Here is a 12,390-nt window from a genome sequence, read left to right on the forward strand (position 1 = left end):
GAGAGATCACAGACTGTTGCAAGAAACATAATGTTTTATTTAGGTAGATGATTTTAACTTTCTCCACATTGACTGGGACTCACATACTGTTAAAGGATGAGATGGGATAGATTTTGTCATATATGCTCCAGAAGGTTTTCTTCATTAGTCCATAGAAGTCTCAGACAGCTATTAGGGAATGAGACAGGGCAAGTGATAGAATTTTGTGTAGGAGAACACTTTGCATCTAGCGATCACAATGCCATTAGTTTAAAAGTATATATACAAAAAGATATAGTAGGTATGGTCCTCAGGTTGAGATTCTAAATTGGATACAGGGCAATTTTGATGGTATCAGAAAAAATCTGGCAAGTGTGGATTGGGACAGGCTGTTTTCTGGCAAAGATGTACTTGGTAAATGGAAGGCCTTTAAAAGTGAAACTTCGAGAGTACAAATCTTGTTATGTGCCAGTCAGAATAAAAGGTAAAGATAACAAGTGTGGGTGAACCTTGGTTTTCAAGAGATATTGAGACCCTGGTTAAGAAAAAAAAGAGGTGTATTGCAGGTATAAACAGGGAGGAACAAATGAGGTGCTTATGGAGTATAAGAAATGCAAGCCAACACTTCAGAAATAAATCAGGAGAGCTAAAAGAAGGCATGAGGTTGCTCAGGCAGACAGGTGAAGGAGAATCTGAAGGGGTTCTACAGATATGTTGAGAGCATAAGGATTGAAAGGTCCTCTGGAAGTTCAGAATGGTAATCCATGCATGGAGCCAAAAGAGATGGGTGAGATCTTAAATGCATTTTTTGCATCTGTATTTACTCAGGAAATGGACATAAAGTATATGGAAGTGAGGTAAAATGGCATCAACTTCATGGAGTCTATACAGATTACAGAGGAAGAGGTGTTTGATGTTTTGAGGCAAATTAGGGTGGATAAATCCCCAGGATCTGACAAGGTGCTTTCTCAGATCTTGCAGGAAGGAAGTGCAGAAATTGCTGAGGTCTAGTGGAAATATTTAAATCATCCTTAGTGACAGGTGAGGTACCAAAGGATTGGAGGATAGCCAAAGCTGTCCTGTTGTTGAAGAAAGGTTCTAAAATTTAACCAGGAAATTATAGGCTGGTGAGTCTGACATCAGTAGTGGGAAATTTATTGGAAGGTATTCTAAAGGACCAGATATATGAGTATTTAGATCGACATGGACTGATTATGAATAGTCAGCATGGCTTTGTGCATTGTAGGTCATGTCTAACTAATCTTAAAAGTTTTTTGAAAAGTTACCAGGGAAGTGGATGAAGGCAAGGAAGTGGCTGTTGCCTACATGGACTTCAGCAAGGCATTTTTCAAGGTGTTCCCTTGGATCTTATGGGAGGCAAGTGCAAAAATTGCAGGGGCCCTAGCGGAGATACTTAAATCATTCTTAGCGACAGGAATGGAGGATAGCTAATGTTTTTCCGTTGCTTAAGAAAGGTGCTAAAAATAAACTTGGAAATTATAGGCCAGTGAGCATGCTATCAGTAGTGGAAAAGTTCTTGGAAGGTATTCCAGGAGATCAGATATATGAGTATTTGAACAAGAACAAAGAACAATACAGCACAGTACAGGTCATTCAGCCCACAATGTTGTGCCAACCCTTAAACCCTGTCTCCCATATAACCCTCTACCTTAACCCTCCACTATTTGGTTAGACATGGACTGATTAAAGATAGTTAGCTTGACTTTGTGTATGGTAGGTCATGTCTAACCAATCTTATAGAGTTTTTTGAGGAAGTAACCAGGAAAGGCGATGAAGGCAAGGCAGTAGATGTTGTCTCCTGGACTTCACCAAGGCATTTTTCAAGGTCCTGCATCGGAGGTTGGTCAGGAAGGATCAGTTGCCTGGCATTCAAGATGAGGTCATAAATTGGACAGGGCATTGGCATTGTGGGAGAAGCCAGAGAGTGGTAGCAGCCGGTTGCCTCTCTGATTTGAGGGCTGTAACTAGTGGTGTGCCACAGGGATCGGTGCTGGGCCCATTGTTACTTGTCATTTATATCAATGATCTGGATGATAATGTGGTTAATTGGATCAGTAAATTTGCGGATGACATCAAAACTATGGGGTGTAGTGGACAGCAAGGAAGACTATCACAGCTTGCAGTGGGATCTTCACCAGCTGAAACATGGCAGATGGAATTTAATGCAGACAAGTATTGCACTTTGGTAGGACCAACCATGGTAGGTCTGACACATTGGCCAGAAGGGCACTGAGGGGTGTGGTAGAACAAAGGGATCTGGGAATACAGGTCCATAATTCATTGAAAGTGGTGACACAGGTACAAAGGGTCGCAAGGAAAGTTTCTGGCACATTGGCCTTCATACATCAAAGTACTAAGTATAGGAGATGGGATGTTATGCTGAAGTTCTATAAGACATTAGTCAGGCCAAATTTGGAGTATTGTGTGTAGTTTTGGTCACATACCTACAGGAAAGATGTAAATAAGAACATAAAATATAGGAGCAGAATGAGACCATTTGGCCAACTGAGTCTGCTCTGCCATTTCATCATTGCTGATCCATTTTCCCTTACAGTCCTGATTTCCTGTCTTATCCTCCATGCCTTCGTGCCCTGACCATTTAAGAATCTATCAACCTCCGCATTAAACATACCCAATGACTTGGCCTCCACAGCCACCTGTGGCAATGAATTCCACAGATTCCATACCCTCTGGCTAAAGATATTCCTCCTCATCTCAATTCTAAATGGATGCCCCTCTATTCTGAGGCTGTGTCCTCGGGTGTTAAACTCCCCCACCACAGGAAACATCCACTTCACATCTAGTCTATCAAGGTCTCTCAACACTTGACAGGTTTCAATGAGATTCTACTTCCCCTCATTCTTCTGAATTCCATTGAGAAGAGGCCCAGAGCCATGAAAGGCTCCTCAGATGATAACACTTTCAATCCAAAAGCATTTTGTGAGCCTGCTTAGCACGTCCTTCCTTAGAACAGGGGCCCAAAACTGCTCACAATACTCCAAGTGAGGCCTTACCAGTGCCTTATAGAGTCTTAAAAGTACATCCCTTTTATATTCTAACCCTTTCAAAATGAATGCTAACACTGCATTTGCATTCCTTACCACTGACTCAATTTGCAAATTAACCTTTAGGGGATCCTGCACAAGGATCCAAGTCCCTTTGCATCTCTGACTTTTTGAATTTTCTCTCCATTTGGAAAACTGTCTATGCTTTTATTCCTTTTACCACCAAAATGCATGACCATACACTTCTCGTCACTGTATTCCATCTGCCACTTCTTTGACCATTCACCTAATCTGTCCAAGTCCTTCTGTAGCCTTTCTGCCTCCTCAACGATACTTGCCCCTCCACTTATCTTCATATTGTCTCAAATCTGGCCACAAAGCCATCAATGCCTTCATCCAAATCATTGACATATAATGTGAAAAGAAGTGGTCCCAACACAGACCGCTGTGTAACACCACTAGTCAAAGGCAGCCAAACAAAAGAGGCTCCCTTTATTCCCACTCTTTGCCTCCTGCCAATCAACCACTGCTTCATCCATGCTAGTATCTGAACTGTAATACCACAGGTTCTTAACTTGTTAAGCAGCCTCACATGTGGCACCTTTTCAAAGGTCCTCTGAAAATCCAATTACACAACATCTACTGATTCTCCTTTGTCTATTCTGCTTGTTATTTCTTCAAAGAAATCCAACAGATTTGCTAGGCAAGATTTTCACTTGAGGAAACCATACTGACTAAAGATTGAAGGAATACAGTGAAAATTTCCAAGCACGTTGCTGGGACAGAGGAGTTACAAGGAAAGACTGAACAAGGTAAGACTTTATTCCTTGGAACATAGAATTCTTAAGGGATAGAGGTACACAAAATTATGAGGGGTATAGATAGGGTAATTACAAGCAGGTTTTTTCCCCACTGAATTTGGGTGGGATTACAAATAGTCATAGAAACATAGAAAACATACAGCACAATACAGGCTCTTCGGCCCACAAAGCTGCGCCGAACATGTTCTTACCCTATGGCTTTACCCATAGCCCTCTATTTTTCTAAGCTCCATGTAGCCATCCAGGAGTCCCTTAAAAGACCCTATAGTTTCCACCTCCACCACCACCGCCGGCAGGCCATTCCACGCACTCACCACTCTCTGCATAAAAGACTTACCCCTGATATCTCCTCTGTACCTGCTTCCAAGCACCTTAAGACTGTGCCTTCTCATGTTAGCCATTTCAGCCCTGGGAAAAAGCCTCTGACTATCCACATGATTAAAGTCTCTCATTATCTTGTACACCTCTGTCAAGTCACCTCTCATCCTCCGTCATTCCAAGGAGAAAAGGCTGAGTTCACTCAACCTATTCTCATAAGGCATGCTCCCCAATCCAGGCCACATCCTTGTAAATCTCCTCTGTGCTCTTTCTTTGGTTTCCACATCCTTCCTAGAGTGAGGCGACCAGAATTGAGCACAGCACTCTAAGTGGGGTCTGAGCAGGGTCCTTTATAGCTGCAACATTACTTCTTGGCTCCTAAACTCAATCCCACAATTGGTGAAGGCCAATGCCTTCTTAACCACAGAGTCAACCTGCGCAACAGCTTTGAGTGTCCTATGGACTCGGACTCCAAGATCCCTCTGATCCTCCACACTGCCAAGAGTCTTACCATTAATACTATATTCTGCCCTCATATTTGACCTACCAAAATGAACCACCTCACACTTATCAGGGTTGAACGCTATCTGCCACTTCTCAGCCCAGTTTTGCATCCTATCAATGTCCCATTGTAACCTCTGACTTCCCTCCACACTATCCACAACACCCCCAACCATTGTGTCATCAGCAACTTTACTAACCCATCCCTCCACTTCCTCATCCTTGTCATTTATTAAAATGAGTAGGGGTCCCAAATCAGATCCCTGAGGCACACCACTGGTCACTGGCCTCCATGCAGAATATAACCCGTCTACAAAGACTCTTTGCCTTCTGTGGGCAAGCCAGTTTTGGATCCACAAAGCAATGTCCCATTGGATCCCATGCCTCCTTACTTTCTCAATAAGCCTTGCATGGGGTACCTTATCAAATGCCTTGCTGAAATCCAAAAACACGACATCTACTGCTTGACCTTCGTCAATGTGTTTTGTCACATCCTCAAAAAATTCAATCAGGCTCGTAAGGCACGACCTGCACTTGACAAAGCTGTGCTGACTATTCCTAATTGTATTATACCTCTCCAAATGTTCATAAATCCTGCCTCTCAGGATCTTCTCCATCAACTTACCAACCACTGAGGTAGGACTCGCTGGACCCTATTAGGACCCTATTGATGATGCAAAGATCATTGCCAGAGGCTTAACAATCTCCTCCCTCGCCTCCCACAGTAGCCTGGGGTACATACTGTCTGGTCCCAGTGACTTATCCAAGTTGATGCTTTCCAGAAGCTCCAGTACATCCTCTTTCATATTATCTGCATTCATGGGTTAGGGATGAAATATGTAAAGTTTCACAGAAACACGTGGTGTATCAAAGTTTGAATTCAATGTTTAAGTCTAGATACAGTAGGTATTTAGATGGTAGGGGTATGAAGGGCAATCATCCTGGTCCAGGTCGATGGGAACAGGCAGTTTAAATGGTTTAGCATGGATTAGATGGGCTGAAGGGTCTGCTTTTGTGCAGTACTTTTCTATGACCCTAAATAACCATTAAGTTTGGCAGCCACTTGGAAAAGAAAAACAGAACTCATGATCCAGATTTATGGCCTTACACAAACTTTTCACAGATACTGAGTGACACGTGTACATTATCCACCTTTTTCTGTCTCTAATTCAGACCTCCAGCATCTGTAACATTTTTCTCCAGGAATCTCAACACTAGTGTATATTAACTATTAGCTGAGTGGAAAATTTAAAAATTGGAATATGAACTTAAAATGTGTACAACACATTCATTTGGACCAAGAATTTAAACTTACTTGTTACAATTCCTGCCAATGCCAGAACAAACTGGTTTTCATCTGAATCCAGATCATGCTCTTCCTTGACATTCTCATCTGTAGACTTCACAAAACTCTCTAATGTCTGTGCCACAATAGTGAAAAACTTCTCTGCTTTATTCTGTTCAAGAAAGAGTTTAACATGTAGATCAGACAATAGATTGCACCATTGCCAATGATTTTAAAATATTTCATAAAGTTCTAGTTAGCTTAAAGAAGGTGCCATAAATGCAGAAAATGATTTTTGTGATCTTTACGAGATTCTCAGTTTATACAGTATACATGATGCCAACTAAGCCCATCTGTGTCGAGAGCTTTTCTGAATATCCACCTCTTGGTCGCTTTGCTGTCCATGATAGTGGTTGTTGGTATGATCAAGTCATTTACTAAGAAAGATGTCACAAAAGCCTCCAAGGTTGCCAGTGAAGTATTATGGTCTTATCAGTTACTGAGAAGTAATTAGATAAATGCATCTTACACAATTATATATTGCAGAGACAGGCAGGGCCAGTTGGCTTATCTACATTGATAATACTCATCTGCCCACATCCTTCCCTGACCAAGTATCAGTATTAACACATTTAAAACATTTTAATTGTACTCATCTCTACCAGCTTGTCTGGCAGCTTGTTCCATTAACCCACCACCCTATGTATGGAGCTTCAACAGCAGCCAATCGGAGCTTGGAGGCAAAAAGTAAAAGTGTCTTCACACAGGTCCATGAGAGGGTTTTAAAAATCAGCGCTTCATAGCAATTTTTCAGAGCTTGAACAGGGGCCAAATGGAGTTCAGGATTCACTAGCAAGGTCAAAAAAAAGGAGGCTGGGGCAAGTGAAGTGGCCATTGTTGGAGTGGGCCAGTGTTAAAGTGGGAGACTTTTGACTTCGGGCGATAACACGCGTGGGTGACTTAAGCCTTTTCTTGCTCATTCTTTTTCTGTAAGCGTATAGTTAGAGCAATAAGAATGGCTCCAGTGGCTGTGCTTTGTTCCGGGTGGAAGATGTGAGAATTCTGGGACACCTCTAGACTCTCAGAATCAGGTTCATTATCACCAGCATGTGACATGAAATGTGTTAACTGAGCAGCAGCAGTTCAATGCAATACATAATCTAGGAGAGAGAAAGGGAGAGAAAAAAATAAATAAAATGAAACATAATAAAAAAGTAAATCAGTTACATATGTTGAATAGATTATTAAAAAGGAGGCATGGGATCCAGAACTGGCTTGCCCACAGAAGGCAAAGACTGGTTGTAGATGGGTCATATTCTGCATGGAGGTCGGTCACCAGTGGAGTGGGATCTGTTCTGGGACCCTTACTCTTCGTGACTTTTATAAATGACCTGGATGAGGAAGTGGAGGGATGGGTTAGTAAGTTTGTGGATGACACTAAGGTGGAGGTGTTGTGGATAATGTGGAGGGCTGTCAGAGGTTACAGCGGGACATTGATAGGATGCAAAACTGGGCTGAGAAGTGGCAGATCCGAGTTTAACCCATTTAAGTGTGAAGTGGTTCATTTTGGTAGGTCCAATATGATGGCAGAATATAGTATTAATGGTAAGACTCTTGGCAGTGTAGAGGATCAGAGAGATCTTGGGGTCCAAGTCCGTAGGATGCTCAAAGTAGCTGCGCAGGTTGACTTTGTGGTGTATTGGACTTCATCAATCGTGGAATTGAATTTAGGAGCCAAGAGGTAATGTTGCAGCTATATAGGACCCTGCTCAGACCCCATTTGGAGTACTGTGCTGAGTTTTGGTCGCCCCACTAAAGGAAGGATGTGGAAGCCATAGAAAGGGTGCAGAGGAGATTTACAAGAATATTGCCTGGATTGGGGAGCATGCCTTATGAGAATAGGTTGAGTAAACTCGGACTTTTCTCCTTGGAGTGATGGAGGATGAGAGGTGACCTGATAGAGGTCTATAAGATGATGAGAGGCATTGATCGTGTGGATAGTCAGAAGCTTTCTCCCAGGGCTGGAACGGTTGCCACAAGAGGACACAGGTTTAAGGTGCTGGGGAGTAGGTACAGAGGAGATGTCAGGGGTTAAGTTTTTTTACTCAGAAAGTGGTGAGTGCATGGAATGGGCTGCCAGCAACTGTGTTGGAGGCAGGTACGATAGGGTCTTTTAAGAGAATTCTGGATAGGTACATGGAGCTTACTAAAATAGAGGGCTATAGGTAAGCCTAGTAATTTCTAAGGCAGAGACATATTTGGCACAACTTTGTGAGCCGAAGGGTCTATATTGTGCTGTAGGTTTTCCATGTTTCTATGTTAAAAATGTGCAAAAACAGAAATACTGCATATCAAAAAAAGTGAGGCAGCATCCAAAGCTTCAAAGTCCATTTAGAAATCAGATGGCAGAAGGGAAGAAGCTGTTCCTGAATTGCTGAGTGTGTGCCTTCAGGCTTCTGTATCTCCTACCTGTTGGTAACAGTGAGAAAAGGACATGCCCTGAGTGCTGGAGGTCTTTAATATTGGACACTGCCTTTCTGAGACACTGCTTCCTAAAGATGTCCTGGGTACTTTGTAGACTAGTACCCAAGATGGAGCTGACTAGATTTACAACCTTCTGCAGCTTCTTTTGGTCCTGTGCTATAGCCCCTCCATACCAGACAGTGATCCAGCCTGTCAGAGTATTCTCCATGATGCAACTATAGAAGTTTTTGAGTGTATTTGTTGATATGACAAATCGCTTTAAATAATAAAGTATAGCCGCTGCCTTGCCTTCTCTATGACTACATCAGTATGTTGGGACCAGGTTAGATACTCAGAGATCTTGACACCCAGGAACTTGAAACTGCTCACTCTCTCTACTTCTGATCCCTCTATGAGGACTGGTACATGATCCTTTGTCTTACCTTTCCTGAAGTCCACAATCAGTTCTTTCGTCTTACTGATGTTGAGTGCTAGGTTGTTGCTGCAGCACCATTCCATTAGTTGGCATATCTCAGTCCTGTACGCCCTCTCGTCACCACCTGAGATTCTACCAACAATGGTTGTATCATCAGCAAGACGGTGTTTGAGCAATGCCTAGCCACACAGTCATGTGTATACAGAGAGTAGAGCAATGGGTTAAGTACACACCCCTGAGGTGCACCAGTGTTGATCATCAGCAAAGAGGATATGTTATCACCAATCCGCACAGATTGTGGTCTTCAAGTTAGGAAGTCAAGGATCCAATTACGGAGGGATAACGAGATCTACACCAGGTGCACCAAGCTGTAGCTCCTCAAAGAACATGTTAAAGAACTGGAGCTGCAACTCAATGGTCTGCTGAGTTCTTCCAGCATTTTGTGTGTGTTGTTGTGATAAGGCTGAGGCGAAGGGTGTTGGTGTACAAACAGAGGTAGGATATAATGAGACTGTCAGAAGGACAGGCAGATAAATAGGGTGAAGTTGCTGTGGATCTAACGGTTTGCTGTGTAACGGGGACAAAATTGAAAAGGGAGACAAATACAGGACTGAAGGTGTTACATTTGCACACGGTATACGAAATAAGGTAGATGATCTTGTAGTGCAGTTAGAGATTGGCAGTTATTTTGCAGATCTTATGAAGATTGGTGGAAGGGCACGAGTGTTGAGGAAACTGATAGGATGCAGAAGGACAGTCAGATTAGGAGAATGGGCAAGAAAGTGGCAAATTAAATACAATATTGGAAAATGCATGGTCATGGATTTTGGTAGTAGTAATAAATGTACAGGATATTTTCTAAATGGAGAGAAAATCCAAAAATCCAAGATGCAAAGGGACTTGGGAGAACGCCCTAAAAGTCAATTTGCAGATTGAATCAGTGATGAAGAAGGCAAATGCCATGTAGCTTTCATTTCAAGAGGTCTAGAATACAAAAGCAAGGTTGTGATGCTGAGGCTTTATAAGGCACTGGTGAGGCCTCACCTTGAGTACTGGGCCCCTCATCTTAGAAAAGATGTGCTGGCATTGGAGAGAGTCCAGAGGAGTTCACAATGATGATTTCAGGAATGAAAGGGTTATCATATGAAAAACATTTGATGGCTCTGGGTCTGTACTCACTGGAATTCAGAAGGATGAGGGGTATCTTATTGAAATCTTTCAAATGCTGAAAGGTCTAGACAAAGTAGATGTGGAAAGGATGTTTTCTATGGTGGGAGAATCTAGGACAAGAGGGCACAACTACCTAGATGCTAGGGTCCGTGATGTTTTTGAATGCACCCTGTTACGTCCGTAGCCCCCTCCTTTGTTGGGTTGGGTCAAGGGGCCCAGGAAATGGGAAAAGAGACGTGCAGGCTGGCTCATTTCCCCGGTGATGTAAAGCTACGGGACATGGCCATGGAGACCAATTTGTGGATTGAGCTGCTATACTACGTGAACACCCTCAGGCAAAGTGGGCTGGTTGAGGGAGAGAGTGTCCTGTATCAATAAATACTTTTAAAAATAGTACCATCAGACTTCAATGGACCTCTCTATCTTTGCTGGTAAGTGATCCAGTTATGGGATTTCGTAACAAAATTGGGGATCTCGTCTCAGGATTTGACACCAAATTGGGAAGCCAGTGAATCTACACTTGGATCTGGTTATGCGGGTAGCCAGATGGGAAACCAGCAAAGATGGATGTGGGTGAATTTATAGAAAACCGGACTCTGGAGGCGCTAAAGGCAGCCACCAAATCAGACTTAATAAGTTTGGCGAAGGAGTTAAACCTCGTAGGGGTGAGGTTGTTAATGAAAAAGCGGGAGGTGCGAAGGGCAATAACTCAGTATTACATTGGGAAGGATGTGTTTACAGATGAGGTATTGGAAAATATCCCTGAAGAAGTACCAGCTAGTGGGACGGCTCAGTTGGAGTTGGAGAAATTAAAGTTGGAACATGCACTTCAGTTAAAGCAGCTGGAGGCAGCTGAGAGAGAGAGAGAGAGAGAGAGAGGGAAAGGGCTGAGAGAGAGAGGGAAAGGGCCGAGAGAGAGAAAGAGAGGGAAAGGGCTGAGAGAGAGAAAGAGAGGGAAAGGACCGAGAGAGAGAAAGAGAGGGAGCATGCGCTCCAGCTGAAGGAGTTAGAGGAGAAACAAGAGTATGAAATTCAGTTAAAACAGCTGGAAGCAGCTGAGAAAGAGAAACAGAGAAAACATGACTTGGAGATGGAGAAGTTACGGCAGGAGCCATGAGTTCCGGGGTCAGACCGAGAGGAGCGGTTCAATGTTAGTTGAGAGTTGAGGTTAGTACCTCTCTTCGAGGAGATGGATGTTGATAGTTATTTCTTGCTTTTTGAAAAGGTGGTAGTGAATCAGAAGTGGCCCAGAGGTCAGTGGGTGGCGCTGTTACAGAGTGTGTTAAAGGGGAAGGCACAGCGGGCATATACGGCGTTGGCCATGGAGGAGGAGAGTTATGACAAAGTAAAAGTGGACATTCTCCGGAGTTATGAACTAGTACCTGAGGCGTATAGACAAAAGTTTAGAAATTTAAGGAAAGGGTGGAATCAGATGTATACCGAGTTTGCCTATGAGAAGGGTGTGCTTTTGGACCGGTGGTGTACCGCAGAGAGAGTGGGAGAGGATTATGGGCATCTCAGGGAGTTAATTTTGATTAAGGAATTTAAAGGTTGTGTTTTGGAGGATATCCGGACGTATTTGAATGAGAAGCCGAATAAGTCCATCTCCGAATTCGCTAGGTTCACAGATGAATATGCCCTAACCCACAAGACAAAGTTTTCCTCGACTAAAAGCTACCCAAGAGACCGTGGGAACGGTTGGGAAAGCCCGCCGGCTAAGGGAGAAACTCAGCCGGGAGCTAGCGGTAAAATTGAGGAGGAAAGGCCAGACGGCCAGAGATTTCCGGGCTTGACCTGTTTTAATTGTGGAAGGAGGGGGGGGGCATATTGCATCTCGGTGCTTTGCTCTGAGGAAAGAGACAGGAAAAGGGACAGCAGCAGTCCCTATCAGATGTGCTTTGGTAATCAGTAAATCGACAAGAGAGCCTCAGGTAGACAGAGTACGAGAAGGGTCTGAGACTTGTCTGTCACACAGAACTGTGTCAGTGAAAGAGGGAGGCACACCAGTTCCTGTACAGATCTGGAGAGACACGGGAGCTGAGCTGTCATTGATTAGCAGTAAGGTGCTAGATTTTGGTCCTCGAATGGGAGAGGTAGCCCTGAGAGGCATAGGAAAATGGACCGAAGTGGCGCCCTTGCATAGGGTCATTCTGAATTGTGAGCTGGTGTCTGGACCAGAGGAATTGGGGGTACTGCCGGAGTTGCCGGGGGAAGGCGTGGACGTCCTTCTGGGTAACGACTTAGCGGGTGGAAAGATGGGTGCAGCCATGAAGCTGACAACCAAGCCTGTGAGGGTTGAGGCCCCGCCCCTAGATTCCAAGATCTATCCCGCATGCGCGGTCACTCGCAACCTGCCGAGCGAGGCAGCTGAGAACAACAGCAGTTTAAATC

General features: G+C 43.7%; 1 protein-coding gene across 1 annotated transcript in view; it reads right to left on the reverse strand.

Annotated features, from left to right (window-relative positions):
• hsf2bp (heat shock transcription factor 2 binding protein) overlaps positions 1-12,390 on the reverse strand; it is a 100,966-nt gene that overhangs the window by 46,841 nt on the left and 41,735 nt on the right. The window contains exon 5 of the mRNA XM_059966043.1: positions 5,961-6,102. Within this exon, the coding sequence (XP_059822026.1) occupies positions 5,961-6,102 (142 nt within the window). The remainder of the gene's footprint in view (positions 1-5,960; positions 6,103-12,390) is intronic.

The sequence above is a fragment of the Hypanus sabinus genome, chromosome 4, assembly GCF_030144855.1.
Source record: "Hypanus sabinus isolate sHypSab1 chromosome 4, sHypSab1.hap1, whole genome shotgun sequence".
Lineage (NCBI taxonomy): Eukaryota > Metazoa > Chordata > Chondrichthyes > Myliobatiformes > Dasyatidae > Hypanus > Hypanus sabinus.